The 17,003-nt window shown below is 37.5% G+C and overlaps 1 protein-coding gene across 5 annotated transcripts in view; it reads left to right on the top strand.

Moving 5' to 3' along the window:
- Window positions 1-16,854, top strand: part of MEIS1 (Meis homeobox 1) — a 141,885-nt gene extending 125,031 nt beyond the window's left edge. For 4 of the 5 annotated variants that reach the window (XM_074332073.2, XM_019718134.3, XM_088796117.1 and 1 more), the window contains 3 exons: window positions 11,562-11,620; window positions 12,743-12,832; window positions 15,330-16,854. In XM_074332073.2, the coding sequence (XP_074188174.1) occupies window positions 11,562-11,620; window positions 12,743-12,832; window positions 15,330-15,613 (433 nt within the window). In that variant the 3' untranslated portion in view covers window positions 15,614-16,854. Of the gene's footprint in view, window positions 1-11,561; window positions 11,621-12,742; window positions 12,833-13,124; window positions 13,221-15,329 lie in introns of all 5 variants that reach the window. The other variant, XM_019718142.3, reaches the window with a different exon arrangement.
- Window positions 16,855-17,003: the final 149 nt, after the last annotated feature.

Genomic DNA, 17,003 nt, shown 5'->3' with positions numbered 1-17,003 from the left:
ATGGGCAGCAGCATGTTCTGCCATCAGTGGACTGGTCGATCTAATTGGTGGACTCGAAGCCTCTTGCAGCTGCAATGTTCCCGCCTGTATAATAATGTGAACCAAAGGGAAGCAAGGTGAACGCTCTCAAACTGACTCTGATTCCAGCTTTACGCTAGGATTGGGAAAAAGGGCATATCCTTTGATAAAGAGACAAATAGGAAAATTAATTAAAACATCGTTATTTTCCTTCATCTTAAATAAGCAAATCAAGCAGTGTAAAATAGAAACTAGATGAAATTAAGCATTATCGCAAGACATGAAAAACATGTATGCTGTCACTTTAGGATTCATAATAAAGATAAATCAGTTGTTTTTAGACAGTGTGCTATGAGCCTATGAAGGGCATGACAGTTAATAGGCTTGAAATTTCTGAAGTTATTGTACGGCAAAAATTTGTTGTTTCCTCAGGCGTTCAATCTTTTTCTCTAGTAATTTTGTACATGACAAACTTTTTAGTGGGTGCATTAATAATCTGCAAGTAATGGGTTGTCAGGTGTCAGTTAGATAAGATTAAAAGACGGTTTAAGCATTATCCGTTTGCTTCTTTGCATGAGTTTTATAGGTCAGGAGAAATAACTTTTTGAATTGTGGTTATATGCACATGTTGGTTCTCCCCCCACCCCCTTCATTTGGCTCTCCTCCAGGTATACGTGGAAGAGCTGTATTCCATTACATAAATCCTGCATGTAGGAGCAGATTTGAAACTCACACTATGCGAATCAAGGGGACAAACGTCTCAGCAGTGTTCTGTAAACTTATTTTAGTTTTTAAAATGTTACTCTTTTTCTTCTGAAAGGAAACTTTGTAAGGGGAAACAGCCTCAGCTGAGAGGGACCTTGAAGCTTTAGACTTGAGGAGTTTCCTAGCAAGTCAGGTTTAGGTCTATTCTTGTCAAATCTGTCTTAAGTGTGTTTACATATCGTTCGCCTTTCTGGTATTTTCTGCTTGCACGGACCTGATCTCCACCTATTTTGTGTCAACAGTTGCTGAGGCTGGTGTTGGGTGATTAAGCACTGAGCACTGAAGCACCGAGCGGTGCCCACAGAGACCCCTCTCTGCTCTCACTTACATCATCTTCTTGCTTCAGGCTGCGCCTACATAAAACAAACAGCATTTCTGAGTGGTTAAAAAGTCAGCCTGAAACATGAAAAAAATGGGGCAAATGTTGCCTCTTTGTTGAATAAAACAATTTTCTCAAAAATGGAGTGGAGCCAGGGCCATGGGGGAAGGAGTGTTTCTGAGGGGGAACGTGGTCTTGGATCTGGTCTGCACCGCTCCGATGTGTGAATGCCCAGAGCTTTGTGCAAATGCTTAGTGATTTGTTCTGCTCTTTTTTTAATTTGTAAGGGGAAAGAGAGCATTATTAAAAAAACCAACAAAAAAACAACAACAAAAAAAAAACAAAACCCCTCCAACACCATGGATGCTTGTACCTTTGGCAAATCCAGGGCTCACCTGATCAATGCCCTCATCGTGGTTGATATTTTCCTCTTTGTTTTATTTCCATTCTTACGGGGCTTTTAAGCCTCACCCATTAATATGGGAAATCGTGAACTCTGTTGCACACTTGACACCTGAACAATAACAAATAAACAAAAAAACCATAATCAGTTCCCATCCTTGAGAGCTCCCTTTTCCTTTTAACCCTCTTAACCAATGTGATTAAAGGACCTAATGTCTCACAAGATTAGATCCATCACTGAAGAGGGGGGAAATATTTCCTTGCTCAAACACATTAACTCCCTCAGGCCCATGGGGATTGTTGGTCTTGGGTTCTCAATGTAACCCAGCTCAAAAGTGAATTTCTCGTCATTGGAGAGATGTGGCTGAATATTGATAAAGTCAGTGTTTTTTAAGAATAGTATATTGCCTGCGGATGGAAGTAAAATGCACCATGATTAAAAATATACAAACGTTTCCAGTATTTTCCACGCTAGGATGCTGATTTAAATGCAGACCAGTAATTCCGAGGGCAGTTGTCTGGTTGACAGGCTTTGCTGGCCTAGATCCCTAGAACATCTGCTGTGGCGACTTTATTTGATCCCTGGTTTGGGTCAGAGTTCATATGTACTTGGAAAGGGCAGGGAGTAGGGGCTGGTGAAAAGCTCATGGCAAGAATTGTACATGTCCAAAGATGTCAGATCTTCGTCCCTATGGCTGGTCACCTGGCAGTACTGTTTACCGAAAGGAAAGCACGATAGGTTATGGCAGGGATTCCCATCCTCGGGGCCAAGTGGGGGGGCTCAAGGCAGTGGGGGGCCAGAAGAGGCATATCAGAATCATTCTGAGGGAATGTAGTAAAAAAAAAAAAAGCCTCTTGAGAATTAACTTTGGGTTGTAGTTATGCTATTTCTTTTGAAATTGCAAATGACAAAGGGACATGAGATTTTTGAAGTTTATCAAAAGGGAGCCTGAATTAAAATCTTCATAACCCTGTGTTATGGATGTTATGCATCATTGGACATGCGGTTCATACCTTACGATGTTACACTGCTAATTAGAGGCAAGGATGGGGCTGATTCCTAGTCCAGTGCCTCTTTGATTTCACCATTATATATTTATTTTTAACAGCTTTATTGATGCAATTTACCCACTTAAACTGTAAAATTCAATGGTTTTTAGTATATATGCACAGATATGTGAAGCTATCTCCACAGTCAACTTTGGACCATATCCACCACCCTGTACCCTTTATTTACTTTACTTAAAAAAATTTTTAATTGAGATAACATTGGTTAATAACATTATATAAATTTCAGGTGTACAACATGATAATTTGATATCTGAATACTCTATTGTCTGTACCCTTTAGCTATCACCCCACCCCACACTTCCATCCTCCACCCCCAGCTCCTGGCAAGCACTAATCTACTTTCTATCTCTCTAGATATTGCCTATTCCAGACATTTCACATCATTGTTATCATATAATATGTGGTCTGGCATCATTCCTTTAGAAAAATGTTTTCAAATTTCATCTACATTGTAACATGTATTGTCAGTATTTCATCCCTCTTTGTGGCTAAATAGTGTTCCATTGTATGGTTATGCCACATTTTGTTTATCCGTTCATCATCAGTTGGTGGGCATTTGCATTGTTTCTTCCTCTTGTTGCTGTAAGCATTCGTGTACAAGCTTTTTGTACCATTAGGTATTTTTAAGAATCATAATGAGAGTATCCCAGCAAACCCGTCTTAGGTTTTACAGTTTGCAAAGCACTTTTTATAAACACTAACTCACTCGATCATCACAATTCCAGCACCTAAATACTACTGTGATCTCAGAGCCAGTAAGTGGCAGTTTCCCTATTAGTTCTCACAATCTTTTCACTGGATACTGCTCTCTACTCACCCTGCCATTGGCCAGTGTTTTCACTGTGAGGATTACGTGTGATGTTTAAGGAAAAGATTAGCAACTCAGAGGTGAAATATACATTCTCCAAACTTTCTCGGTTGTGGCTTAGATGCCCATAAGCATGTTTCAAAGATTCAACAATTTCCAAGAAGAGGTCATTTTGTTAGTTTTAATGTCTTCATTTGAAAAATTTTGTCACATACTCCTCAACTGAGAGATTTTTACCTTTTAGTCTGAGTGGTTCCATTTGTATTTTAGGACCGACACATTACATTTTGATACACATTAACACATTATGTAGAACTGAGGTTTCAAGCTTTTACTAATTGAAACAGTTACAGTGAGCATTGTAGAGCTAGGCCTCCATTCAAGTCAAGCCACCTTCATTGTGTCATTCGATAGCCTAATCTGACAGGTGAAAGTCAAAATCAAGCTACATTTTGAGATATTCTCCCTTGGCACGAGTGGAGACACCAGGCCTAGGAAGCTTTTGGTTGGTCAAGGCTTGGGGACTAAGGCAAATAAAGGAGAGCTCCTCGAGAAAGATCAGAGATACTCCAAGAGCGTGCTGGGATTCCTAACACCATATGCATACTGGGGCTGGTTACTATTTTAATGCAGAGAGGTTCCAAGTCAGGGGAAATTTTATTTGGAAAAATAAAAAAGTATGCTTGATCATTAGGTTGGCCAAAACCCGAATTGCCTGGGACATTCATGGTTTATGCCTATTGCCCTGCATAATTATTAATAGTGTCCCTTTCCTCTCAAAAATGTCCCAGTTTAGATACTAAATCATCTGGTCATTCTATTTATAATGGAGATTGGCAGAAAATTAAAGTTAGTTTTAAATAAATATATATATTGTTTGGTAATGTTTAGGAGATGTGTAGTTAGATGGAATTTTATTGACTTTTTGTGACTATGGGAAAATTAGAATTTATATGAAAAAATGGTTCAGCTTCAATCAAAGAGAGACATATCTATTCTTTGAAGATATTATTATACCTATTTTAGCTTTTTCATTGCTGCAGGAGATTTTGCTATATTATCCTGGATTGCTCTATTGCTTATTCATTGGTGCTAATAATAATTTTAATTCCATGTACTAAGCAAACCACTATTTGTCTTATATTTATACAGTTATACAAAGTCAAATTTGGCAAATTGTCACATTTAAGTAAATATTTTATAAATGTCATTTTGTTACTTATGCCTTTTGTCAATGGATACTTCAGATATTTTTAACTGTTGGATATTTCTTGTGCTACGTCTGGGGAGATATCCCCACAATCTTATTCCACTGAATTTGGAGGCTCATGCTTTAGTGATCTAGATGGTAGCAGAGAGCAGCAAAAGAAATAAGGACCCTCCACCCACAAGGGAGCTACTTTTGTTTTGAATTCAGATCAGATTAAAGGTTTAGCAAGTTTATATATTTTTAGAATAAAAAATCATTTTACAATTTGCTTTCAAGGAAAATTTTGTTATGTATAACCAAGTGATGAAATATTTGGAAGTTATTTCAGCATCTAAAGTCCAAAATGATACATAGGTTTTGTTTTTACTTTGCATTAGAATTTTCAACTAATTAGTGATTTTTTTTCACTAGTTGCTTTGAAGAAAATTTTACATGTGATTAACTTCCTCAGTTGTCTTAGACAATTTAAGTTCTTTGCAGAGTAATTTGACAAATATACCCATCACTGGAAGAGAAGGGGAGCCTTCCCAGACTGATGATTGATGGGCTTATTGTGATTTGAGCAAATTCCAATATTATGTTTCCAGAGTGGGTGGGTAGCAGAACCTGTGCTCCCTTCTCTCTTCCTGTCCACTCACCTCCTCTACCCTCAGGCACCCTCAAATGATGTATTGCAGTCCTGGAACTGTTGGATCCTGGAGGAGGTTGAGAAACTAGAAAAAGATGCCAAAAACATGATTTCATGAGGTTTGACTTGAGATTAAGTCAACTTTCTTGAGCGTCTTAAAATCATGTTTTATGAAATTTCACAGAGAAAGGGAGTGTAGAAAGCTTGGACCCTGAAGACTGTCAGTTATGGATCATTAAATCCAATAAATAAATGTAAATCTAAAATGAAGAATTCCAGCAAAAGATTTTGAAGTTGATTTCTTATTTTAAAGAACAGAGAGTTATTTGGGAGATAGCTAGAACTCTTTCCCTGAAGGGTTTATTTATAAAACAGGCCTTGAAGATATTAGGAAATGCTGACTTAAAAAAAAAAAGTTATATATATATAGTTATTTATATATATACATATATATAATTTTATTTAACTGATTGTGATAAAGTTGAAAGAAATGCTATGTCAAGGGAAATTCTTGGACTAGAAAAAGGACAAAATTCTGAAATTCAGCAATTACCTCCCAATGTGAAATTTTATATTTGAAGATTTTTCACAAGGCTTAATTCTATAAAAAATATTTATAGAAATTACCTAAATGAATTCTATATCAATTAAGGATTATATATGCATGTTGTTTATTTTTAACTGAATAAAGAATAGCATATGTAGAAATCACCAGTACTTATACTTACGAATGCATGGTATTAATCTTTATTATTAAAAGTATGTACGTAGGTCTTCCTAACTATACTTAAATATTAATCAAAGATGAGTACAATTAATACTTTCTTTAATGGATAGTAGATGTATAGAAGGCATCTTTACTAACACATCCTGCTCTTTAATAAAATCTTTTCTTTAATATTAAGTTGATAACTTTAGGTTTTGGGGCATAGGAGGGTATTGTAAAATGGTATTTCTCCATACTTAAATGGGTACCGCTCTTCCTGCTGACGGTTCACTTATGCCTAGTTGGCAAGAAGCTATGGGGATGAGTGACAGTCATGTCATTGTTTAGAAACAACAGCATTTTGATTTTATGTGGTTCACTGAGTTGGCTGTGACATGCTAACATAAAATGTGGGCTTCCCGTCATCGTCAGTGAATAAGCCAGGTGGTAAACAGTAAGGAATAGAATTAACGAGTACAGGTGAAAGTGCCGTTTCTGAAAGTGAGCAAGTTTTCCTCTTCATTTTGTTAGTATTACAGAGAACCATGAAAGGAAGACAAAGGGCATAAGAGTATAGGAAATGGGCAAAGCTATGTGGAAAAAGTTGCCTGTGGAACTGGGGAAATGGACCTTGTGTTTTAGTTCAGATGGATGCCCACTATAGTCTCTCTACCTCTCCTGGTTCTCAGGAAGAGGAAACTAAATTTAGTAATCCAGTTTTGTGGGAAGCAACCAGGGCAAGGAGTGGAGGATAAACTAAAGGACAAAGGTCAACTTTAGAAAGCTGTTCTACCAGATCTTGCTCAGAAAACTATTCAGGTATTCAAAGACTGAGAATAAAAGGAGATAGGTAGAATTAGCAGAATGAAAAAAATTAAAAAGCCTAATGATTAAAAACAAGAAAATCTAGGGGGCAAAGAAAAGAAAGAATAAAGCTAAACTTCCTGTATTTCTTTTTAGTGTAACTCAGGATTTATATCCCATCCTCCATGTCTGATTCCTACTTAAAAATGCAAAGACTAAAATGCAATTTTGAGATGATCTCATGTCTCAGATTTTTGAAGATTTTGCTCCCCTATTAATCTCCCCCTCCCCTTTATTAGGACTTGTGTCCTAAACAAATAACTAAGTAAAAAGAAATACATCTGTTTATTTTGACGTGAAATAAAGCTATAAAGCCAATCCATTATCTTCCTTTTCTTTGTAAAACTCCTTGTTTTGAAAAAGGAGATAGTTTGGTCACAGGAAGAAATTCTAATCCATGAGTCTGTGAAAAAAGGAAAGATAAGAATTCTTTACCTAATTCTATCTTCTGCCACCTACAAGGTATCCAGTTCTTCAAGAGTACTTTACAAAAGAAGATTGTGTTTTCAAAGCAAAATGGGATTTAAAAAAATATATACCTGGATGTTTGGAATGTAATATGGAAAGGCAAACAGGATGTTTCCCAACCTGAAAGCATACTTAACTGAAAGGTTCACCTTTTCAAATGCCCAGTTTATGGCAAATTTGAGCTACATTCTATTAGGCCAAGGTAGCCTTTTAATGAGTAAGAAAAACTGTCCTGTTGTTATGTATTCCTGACACTATACATCTGAGTTTTAAGGCCTACAATGTTTGGACATCAATTGCAAAATTGTAAAAGTTTCTCATATCTTTAAACTTACAACCTTTTTAAAGTGAGCTTATCAATATGAAAATTCTAAAGATTGTGCATATTTCATGGATATATTTTATCTTAAACTATTTTGTGATTGTTGGAGAATATAATTTTTTTGTATATTCAAATTGGAATTTTGTCACTCTCTTTTTTATTTCTCTCCCAAAACACTGTTTCTTCTTATGTTCAAGCTCTAATAATATTTATGTGTTCATGTGTAAATATAGATATATATTCGAACACACACATATGAGCTTAAAGTAAGTATTTTACTGATGCTTCTTGAAATGACAGTGTTTTAAGAAGGGACTATAGTCATGTAAGTTCACATAAAATCTTTTTGGTCTTTTTTTGGTTCAGTGTTTAGAAAATTCTTGATAATTTAGAATCTTCCACAATGGAAAGTAAAGCATTCTGTCACAAAAGCAGGGAGGATGAGACACAAGGTCAAAGGGCACTTTAGAAACAAACAGCTGGACCAGTTTATTTAAACAGATACAGGGATGGAGGAACTGACCTCTGTTTGACTTATAGTGGGAGGAGCAAGAATGTCATTTTATTACTTTGCCCAGAAGGAAAATGTTTTGGTATCTGAATTCACCCCAAAGCCATCTAAACACATGGCTTTGCTGTACGCAGCATAATTCCAAAGAGAGTACATATAAGATAGTCTAGGATAATGATAAAATACACTAACAAGAATCAAATATTGAGATGGTTTTAAGATCAAAGAGATGATTTTTTAAAAAACAAAATATTTTGCTATTAGTTATTTTTAGATAAAGATGTCCACCACGACCCCATAGAATAATGTGTGTTTCATATGAGTATAGGAATTGTAATTCACGAACATTCTGAGAGTTTACTATGTCCTATATGAGTTGATAATGTTCATTACCTTGAAAAAAAATTGTTTTAAAGTTTTCAAAAGTGAGAAGTGCCAAGCATATCTACTCATGTGGTCCCACAGTTTAGACAAAGTGATTAGGCATTCTTAGGTTTTCAATATTTTGTTCTTTTTATTTTATTTAATGAAAGGAGTCCCACCTTCCTATCTACATATCCTATAGGTAGCCTAGATCTGGTTGTCAATGACAACAAATGGTTATTGCTACTGAAAGAAAGGCAAATAGCATCTCGTACCTGTGGGCCCTTGGCTGAGGCTGTGGTGAGGAGTTTGCTCGCTGCTCGGGGACCAGAGCAGGGCTGGAATAACTGCACTGAGTGTTGTCCACAGAAGACGTTCCGAGACTCACAGATAAACCTCCGTGTAGTGAACAGAGAGTGGCCCAAGTGGTGAGTGGACTCAAAACCCTAACAAAACCAACATTCTAGAAGGACCTTCAGAATCACAAACGTTTCACCGAGGGAGAAGAGGGGAGAAGCCAATGGGGCATGATGGCTATAGTGTAAATATTTGAAAGGCTATCCTGAAGAAGTGAGATTAGAATTGTTTACCCCAAAGAGTCGTCCCGGTGAAAGCATTTTAGATCAAGTAAGGCAACGCCTCCTAACAGTTGCCTTGTCCATAGAGTGAATGGACGCTCAGGTAAGGCGGCGAGTACTGTATTACACACAGTGCAGCAGAGCCCACCCATCTACTTGGTGGGGATGTCAGAGAGGGGATTCAGGTGAGTGACCAAGCTAGGTGGCGGTTAAAGCCCTCTCCAAATCTGAGATGTAAGTTTCCTGTGATTCCATGGGTTTAATAGTCATGGATTCAAACCTGAGGAGGTTATTATGAACTGGTCTTTGGAAATCTGAATGTATGAGTATGAAGGAGGCAAGCGTTGGAATATAGATAACTCAGCTCACCGAACCTTCTTATGCACACCTTGGCTTGTCTATACACACAAGCAGTACAGTCATCAAAATGCCAGTCTACGCGATGTTCAGTCATGCTTATTCCCAGAATCAACAGTAGAGTTGTTGCCAGTGGTGTTTGGCTCAAAACCAGCTCATGTAAAAATACCTGTACAGTTCGGAATATTCTAGATGGGTGGCACAGTAGTGGCCACGCTCTTATTAGGGTATTGAGAGGGGATGCTGGCTATCATTTGCCAGCTGTGTGTCATTCAGCGAATTGTTAGCATCTCTGGGGTAACAGGTGACCTCAAATAGTCACTCAATTTCTCTGAGCCATGGCTTCTCATCTCATCTTAAAAAAAAAATGCTCTTCCTATTTTTAGATAAACAGTATAAATCATATCCATAAAATATTATGTTTTTAAAAGGACTGAAAGTTATCAGATGGAGTTCCTTCCATCTAAGAGCCTGCTATGAACAGAACCATAGATAAAGAACTGTTGTTGCTGTCTTACCTATGTTAGTTACTATGAAAATTACTTTAGGTATATGCAGAATATTAATATTAAATAATTTTCTAATTGGTCACACAGTGAAGGCAACTAATGAAAAAGCAGATTTTTTTTTTCATTTTAATTGGTTATTTCACATGGTGTTTGTGCTACACCTGTGCTTATAATGAGAATGGAGAATTAATCTAACCTTCTGCTCACATGAGTCCAATTTTCATGGTTTATACAAGATAATGATAACCTGATTTGCAACACAATTTGTGGTAAATCTGTGTTTTAAAGATTTTTATTAGCAGTGCAGGGGCTTCATATACAAGAACTGATATAATAGTATTGCCAATAAGAGCGTCAACGTGTCCTTTTAGTCAGATTCCAGTTTCATTATTTATTTTAATTACTTCTCAGATAATGAAAAACACATAAGGATATAAGATACTGAGCCTCTTAAAATGTCATGAAGTAGGTGCATTTTTATTTTAAAAACCTGTCCCTGTCTATATAGTGTTTGGTTTTGGGGAACCATTTTCCTGCCTAAAGTAGGCAGACTTACAAACTAAATTCATACTGGACTGTGGATCCTTTAATGATTAATAGTGCATTATTAAACTTTTCGTTGTGTTTTTTATGTGCTGCTCATGTTCAATATATTCAAATCTGAGTTGAGAACTAAAAGCAATTTACTATTTCAGAATCTAATACGTTGTGTTCATTTTCTGTATTTGATATGTAATTCTTAGTATTACGCAGTACAAACAGATCTTGAGTTAGAAATTTCATGAGCATGACTTTGGAGAGCTTATATTAACCACTTTAAAAAAAAATTTTTTTTCAGTGGCTAGCCACTTTTTGAGGGGCTACCAACATTATTAAAAAAACAAGTCTTAGGACACTTAAGTGACTTAAATGTCCTAATAAGATATTTATTGTAAATTTCCAGGACTAGTTGGAGAAATCAAGATTCTAAGTTCAATTAATGTATAGCTGTGACCTCGCCTTGACCTCAGACTTTGCATAAAGAGAAAAAAAAAAAAAAGCCACCCCAAGAAATCTCTACAAGGAATGCATTTCTCTGAAGTCCCCAGCAGTGTGAGTTAGTGGTGATAAACTCCAGACATTCTCTCATTTGATGGTGTGCTGCCATCCCAGTTCATTATCTTAATAGTGGGCATTAAAATAGAATTAGGTTTGCAAGAGGTAGAGAGGGTTTTGATAAAAAAAAAATTGTAAAAAAGAAGTCGGAGAACATAAGATTGAAATGTCACTAATTAGGAGAGGTAACAGATGCCCTTATGAACATCTCGCTCTCTCCACCAAATTTCGCCCCTTGCAATTGAAAAGAGTGGTGGCTAGTATTGTTTCCTGAAAACTCTGCTAATTCCCCCATGAAAAGATGAAATGGAAGTGTCCAACTGTGGTAAAACAGGCAAACATAAATCAACTCAGAAACCCCAAGCTTGTGCACTCAGAGGTCACTGGGGGTTACAGGTTTTGCAGCATGTGAAACTGCACACGGAGCAGGGGAGACAACCATTTTGCCCAGATCTAGCTTGGCTCTCACTGTGATTCATCTTCTGCTCTTCCTCCACCTCCCCCACCCCACCACTTTTTGGGTTTTGTTTTAAGAAATCATGATTTGCTTTGCTCTCTTGGTTACAGGTTTATTAATGCCCGGAGAAGAATAGTGCAGCCCATGATAGACCAGTCCAACCGAGCAGGCAAGTCCCCTATAGTGACTGTATTCAAGTCACGCAAGCGAAAACCATCCTCAAGCCATTCACCGGGAGGTCCGCTACCTGGTAAATAAACTGGGAGTGAGTGCTAGGAACGCCTGGCAATTAAAATGAAACCAGTTTCCTTTCATAACAACACTAATCAATTTAACATCATTATACAATGTTTGGCGAAAGTGGGGGAGAAAAAAAAAACAACAGAAAAAAGTAACTTAAATCATATGCTCAGTTACAATATTCTTTGTACACATTCAATATATTAATGTTATTTTTTTTCCTGAGTTTGCCTTCCCAGCTCTTTCTGCTACTATGACCACTCCCTGGTGCATGGCTTGGTGTGGAATTGCTGTAAACTTTATTACCTGTCAAAAGGGCAAAGGGGTCAGGATCGCTTGTGGGACTCAGTAAAGTTCAAAGACATTCAATGAGGTAGAGCTTTTGTGTGCTTTAATAACCCAAGGCAGCTTACTTCTGAAGCAGCTTTTCATGTACAGTTAAAACATGGGATTCAGGTAGTGGTATAAATACACGGCTCTTATTTCTCAGGCCTTCTCTTGTTAATATCCATCGTCTGGTGTTCAACTTTTTAAAAATAGCAGCATTTTTGTTTTGCTTTTTAATCTGAGCTTAAAATACCAATACTTCTATGGGATCCCGGCTTGCAGATTTAAAAATCCAAGAAACATCGTTCTAGGATTTGTTTCTGTATTGTAATATACCAGTGAGATCAAGAACAGTATTTCCTGGGGGTCATGTGGGTCTATACTTTCCTTATGAAATACTCGCTCATCTCAGAGAGAGTATTAGGAAAAACTATGTTAAACACCACATTGAGTCAGTACCTATTTAGTCATATTCCTGTAATTTTTTTTTCCTTTTAACACCCATTATGTGATCACCAGATGGAGACCCAAACATAAAGTTTCTATATCTTTACTGTTCTTTGAACACAATGTTTTAAAACTCAGTCACAAAGGTGTATAGAGCCGAAATTTCGCTATGAATGTTATAAAATTATACTCGCGTGGTATGTTGTCTCTTTCTTTCTGGCTGTGTCTTTCTCTCGTGGGGGCTGTTATTAAGAAGCTGTGTTCTGCACTTTTGTAGTAAGTCAAGGAACACCTTATAACCCCGACGGGCAGCCAATGGGAGGCTTCGTAATGGACGGCCAGCAGCACATGGGCATCAGGGCACCAGGTAAGACTGTTTTGTGACAGTTTCTCATTTTTAACTCCAAGGGTGTTACCCCCCCCCCCCCATCAGCACAGGTAAATTCACTTCATCCTTTGCTGTTATCTCCAGCTGCCTGCCTTGCCTGCCATCTGTGCATCTAAGATATTGCAGAGGGGAAGCCAGGATCTTTATGCACTGAAGATCTCACTGTTTCTCAATCCTCTGGAACCTGGTTTTTTTAAAAAGGGTCTTTTGGCACTATCTGTTGACTTTGCTCATTTTCTGGCCTCTTCTTGGATTTTTATCTCCCTTCTAGGACCTATGAGTGGAATGGGCATGAATATGGGCATGGAGGGGCAGTGGCACTACATGTAACCTTCATCTAGTTAACCAATCGCAAAGCCAGGGGGAAGTAAGTACAAATGGGGTCTTTGTTTTCACTTTGTCCTAGGAATATTTTTCCTCTTGCATTTTCTTACGTTCTCCTTGCCCATAGCTTCATGCTTGTTCATTCCTTTCCATTAAACTCCTGGTTTCTTGCTTCCTTCATTTTCTCCTTGGTTGTGATCAAGCTTTTAAGCTTATAAATACTGTGTATGATGTACATTTATCCTGTGTGTTGCTATTATACAGTACTGACCACATGACAAAACAAGAAACAGTCAGGAGGTGGGGGAGTGGGTTGTCATAGCAACAGACTGATTTGCAAAATGTAAGCAGTCTGCAGCAGTGCAAGGAGAGGAAAGAGCATGTCCCCAAAGTGTCATAAATCTGTCTAACCGCAGTTGATGCATGAGTTACATTTCTCCACTAACCTGCAAGACACCGAAAAGCCAAACAGAGACTTCTTTTAGGTAAAATAAACACTAGTTTTACCTAGGGTAAGTAAAGGCATATTTTGAGCTTCAGTCAACTAAACTTTGATTTTTTTTTTTCTTAGTTTATTCCTTTGTCTGTCCATCATAATGGGATTACGTGTGGCAGTGGAAAAAGGGAGAATACAAAATAGAGGTGTGCACAGCAGGCTGCAGGGCTTAGCCCAGGCTAATTGACTATATCCAAATTAAGTATGCCATCACTTGCAGTGTGACAAATGGATTTGACTTATTCAGTATACAAAAATAGAGATCATTAATGCAATCTTCAGTGGCAGGCCTAGTGAAGTGGGCCCAGGAAAACTGTCCCAGATTCTCGCTCTTGCATTTTCTCTCCTAAAAAGACACTCCAGCAATTCGTGTTCAAACAAGTAAAACTGTTTTGAACACCAAAGCTCTTGTTCACTTCCTAAATTACCCCTAATAGCATTGCTCTTGCTTTGTTTCTGAAATTAAAAGCAGTTATGTCGGAGTCTTGGTTGTGTCTCTGATTATATTAACACACTATTTAAAATCGCTGCTGAGGCCAAGGGTAATTCGTACTGGTCTTCCTCTCTGGGTATGAGTCAAATATAAGTTTAACAATTAGCTCTTGAAAACATTCCATTGAGCTCGGGAATGCAATAGTCTTATTACCTCATCATGGAATTCTCTAGCTTAGTTAATTTAAATATTGTTTCTTAGTTTCTGGGTCAATTAAATTTAAATGATGTATTTTATGCTTCGTGACCAATTAAATTAATAGGTTATTACAAAAAATATTATCATCTTTTTTGATTAAAGAGCTGTGGGTACAGTATATTTTATAAGCAATTTTCATTAGTTCCAAAATGTTCCTTTAGGCTAGATTAAGCAGCCATTCATTGCTAGAGCCTGGAGACCTTATTCGAAGGTGTTCATCGTATTCACAGTGCACTATTACTTAGAACTAAAGCCAATTGAACCTACTTAGCAATAGCGTTATGCCTTTCACCCTTGATGATTATGGAGCTTATAGCTCTCAGAAACAATACACCTGTCAGTTTCCATCAACTATAGCAATCCATGCAGAAGACAAGAGGCCCCTCAAAGCAGGAGGGGTATTGTTTTAGGTCCAATTTTTCTTATTGTTCTCAAAATCATTGTAAGGTGGACAGGGTTTTGTGAAGGCTTTCTTTCCCCAGCTCTAAGAAACCATGAGGAAGGAATTCATTGATAACTGTTATTGTTTTGTTTCGTTTTAATTTTTTAAAGTGCAGGGTTAGCTAAGTAATCAGCCTTCGTGAGCGTGTCTAGTTCAGTTTCATGGGAGATGTTGTGTGACCAGCGCAGTGGACTCTTGTACTCTTGGTAAAGAATGTTTCAGAGAACAAAAGTGCTTCTTGAGACCAGCCCTCAAATAACAGTTTTATTTTTTTTAATAAATAAGACCTCAGTAGGCTGACCTGATAACAGTGACAATGAAACGAAAATAGTCGCAAAATGTGAGTTTTCAGCATGACATTTCTCATTTTATTTTCTTCTATATGAATCAAAAGAATACTTTACGGAGCCATGTTCCCTTAATCACAATGTCCCCTGGCTTTCATGGGGTTGCCATAGCCAGAACCACACTATTGCGCTTTCATAATATTTTCTTTTTGTTTCTTTCTTTTGAATTTCTACAGGGCTGCAAAGTATGCCAGGGGAGTATGTAGCCCGGGGTGGTCCAATGGGTGTGAGTATGGGACAGCCAAGTTATACCCAACCCCAGATGCCCCCCCATCCTGCTCAGCTGCGTCATGGGCCCCCCATGCATACGTACATTCCTGGACACCCTCACCACCCAACAGTGATGATGCATGGAGGACCGCCCCACCCTGGAATGCCAATGTCAGCATCAAGCCCCACGGTTCTTAATACAGGAGACCCAGCAATGAGTGGACAAGTCATGGACATTCATGCTCAGTAACTTAAGGGAATAAGCGTTGTCTGCAATGGTGACTGATTGCAAATCATGTGTTTTCTGCAATGACTGTGGAGTTCCATTCTTGGCATCTACTTTGGACCAAGGAGCATCCCTAATTCTTCATAGGGACCCTTAAAAAGCAGGAAATACCGAAGTCAATTTGGGGGACATGCTAAATAACTATATAAGACATTAAGAGAACAAAGAGTGAAATATTGTAAATGCTATTATACTGTTATCCATATTACGTTGTTTCTTATAGATTTTTTAAGAAAAATGTGAAATTTTTCCACACTATGTGTGTTGTTTCCATAGCTCTTCACTTCCTCCAGAAGCCTCCTTACATTAAAAAGCCTTACAGTTATCCTGCAAGGGACAGGAAGGTCTGATTTGCAGGATTTTTAGAGCATTAAAATAACTATCAGGCAGAAGAATCTTTCTTCTCGCCTAGGATTTCAGCCATGCGCGCACTCTCTCTCTCTCTTTCTCTCTTTCTCTTTCTCTCTCTTTTCCTCTCTCCCTCTCTCTAGCCTGGGGCTTGAATTTGCATGTCTAATTCATTTACTCACCATATTTGAATTGGCCTGAACAGATGTAAATCGGGAAGGATGGGAAAAACTGCAGTCATCAACAATGATTAATCAGCTGTTGCAGGCAGTGTCTTAAGGAGACTGGTAGGAGGAGGCATGGAAACCAAAAGGCCGTGTGTTTAGAAGCCTAATTGTCACATCAAGCATCATTGTCCCCATGCAACAACCACCACCTTATACATCACTTCCTGTTTTATGCAGCTCAAAAACATAGACTGAAGATTTATTTTTAATATGTTGACTTTATTTCTGAGCAAAGCATCGGTCATGTGTGTATTTTTCCATAGTCCCACCTTGGAGCATTTATGTAGACATTGTAAATAAATTTTGTGCAAAAAGGACTGGAAAAATGAACTGTATTATTGCAATTTTTTTTGTAAAAGTAGCAGTTTGGTATGAGTTGGCATGCATACAAGATTTACTAAGTGGGATAAGCTAATTATACTTTTTGTTGTGGATAAACAAATGCTTGTTGATAGCCTTTTTCTATCAAGAAACCAAGGAGCTAATTATTAATAACAATCATTGCACACTGAGTCTTAGCATTTCTGACGGAAACAGTTTGGATTGTATAATAACGCCAAGCCCAGTTGTAGTCGTTTGAGTGCAGTAATGAAATCTGAATCTAAAATAAAAACAAGATTATTTTTGTCATGCTGACTCCACTGCTTGAAAAATTTGTTTACTGCCCCCCAAATTTTTAATGATTAATGCAGTAAATATACAAATTAATTTTAGTTCCCTAAGACATATACGTACTTGAAAATTTTAACCACGAAGTAAATTATTTAATAATAGTCACT

This window comes from Rhinolophus sinicus, chromosome 2, assembly GCF_057876585.1.
Source record: "Rhinolophus sinicus isolate RSI-liver-muscle chromosome 2, RSI-T2T, whole genome shotgun sequence".
Classification (NCBI taxonomy): Eukaryota; Metazoa; Chordata; class Mammalia; order Chiroptera; family Rhinolophidae; genus Rhinolophus; species Rhinolophus sinicus.
This window is presented reverse-complemented; position numbering and strand designations above follow the sequence as displayed.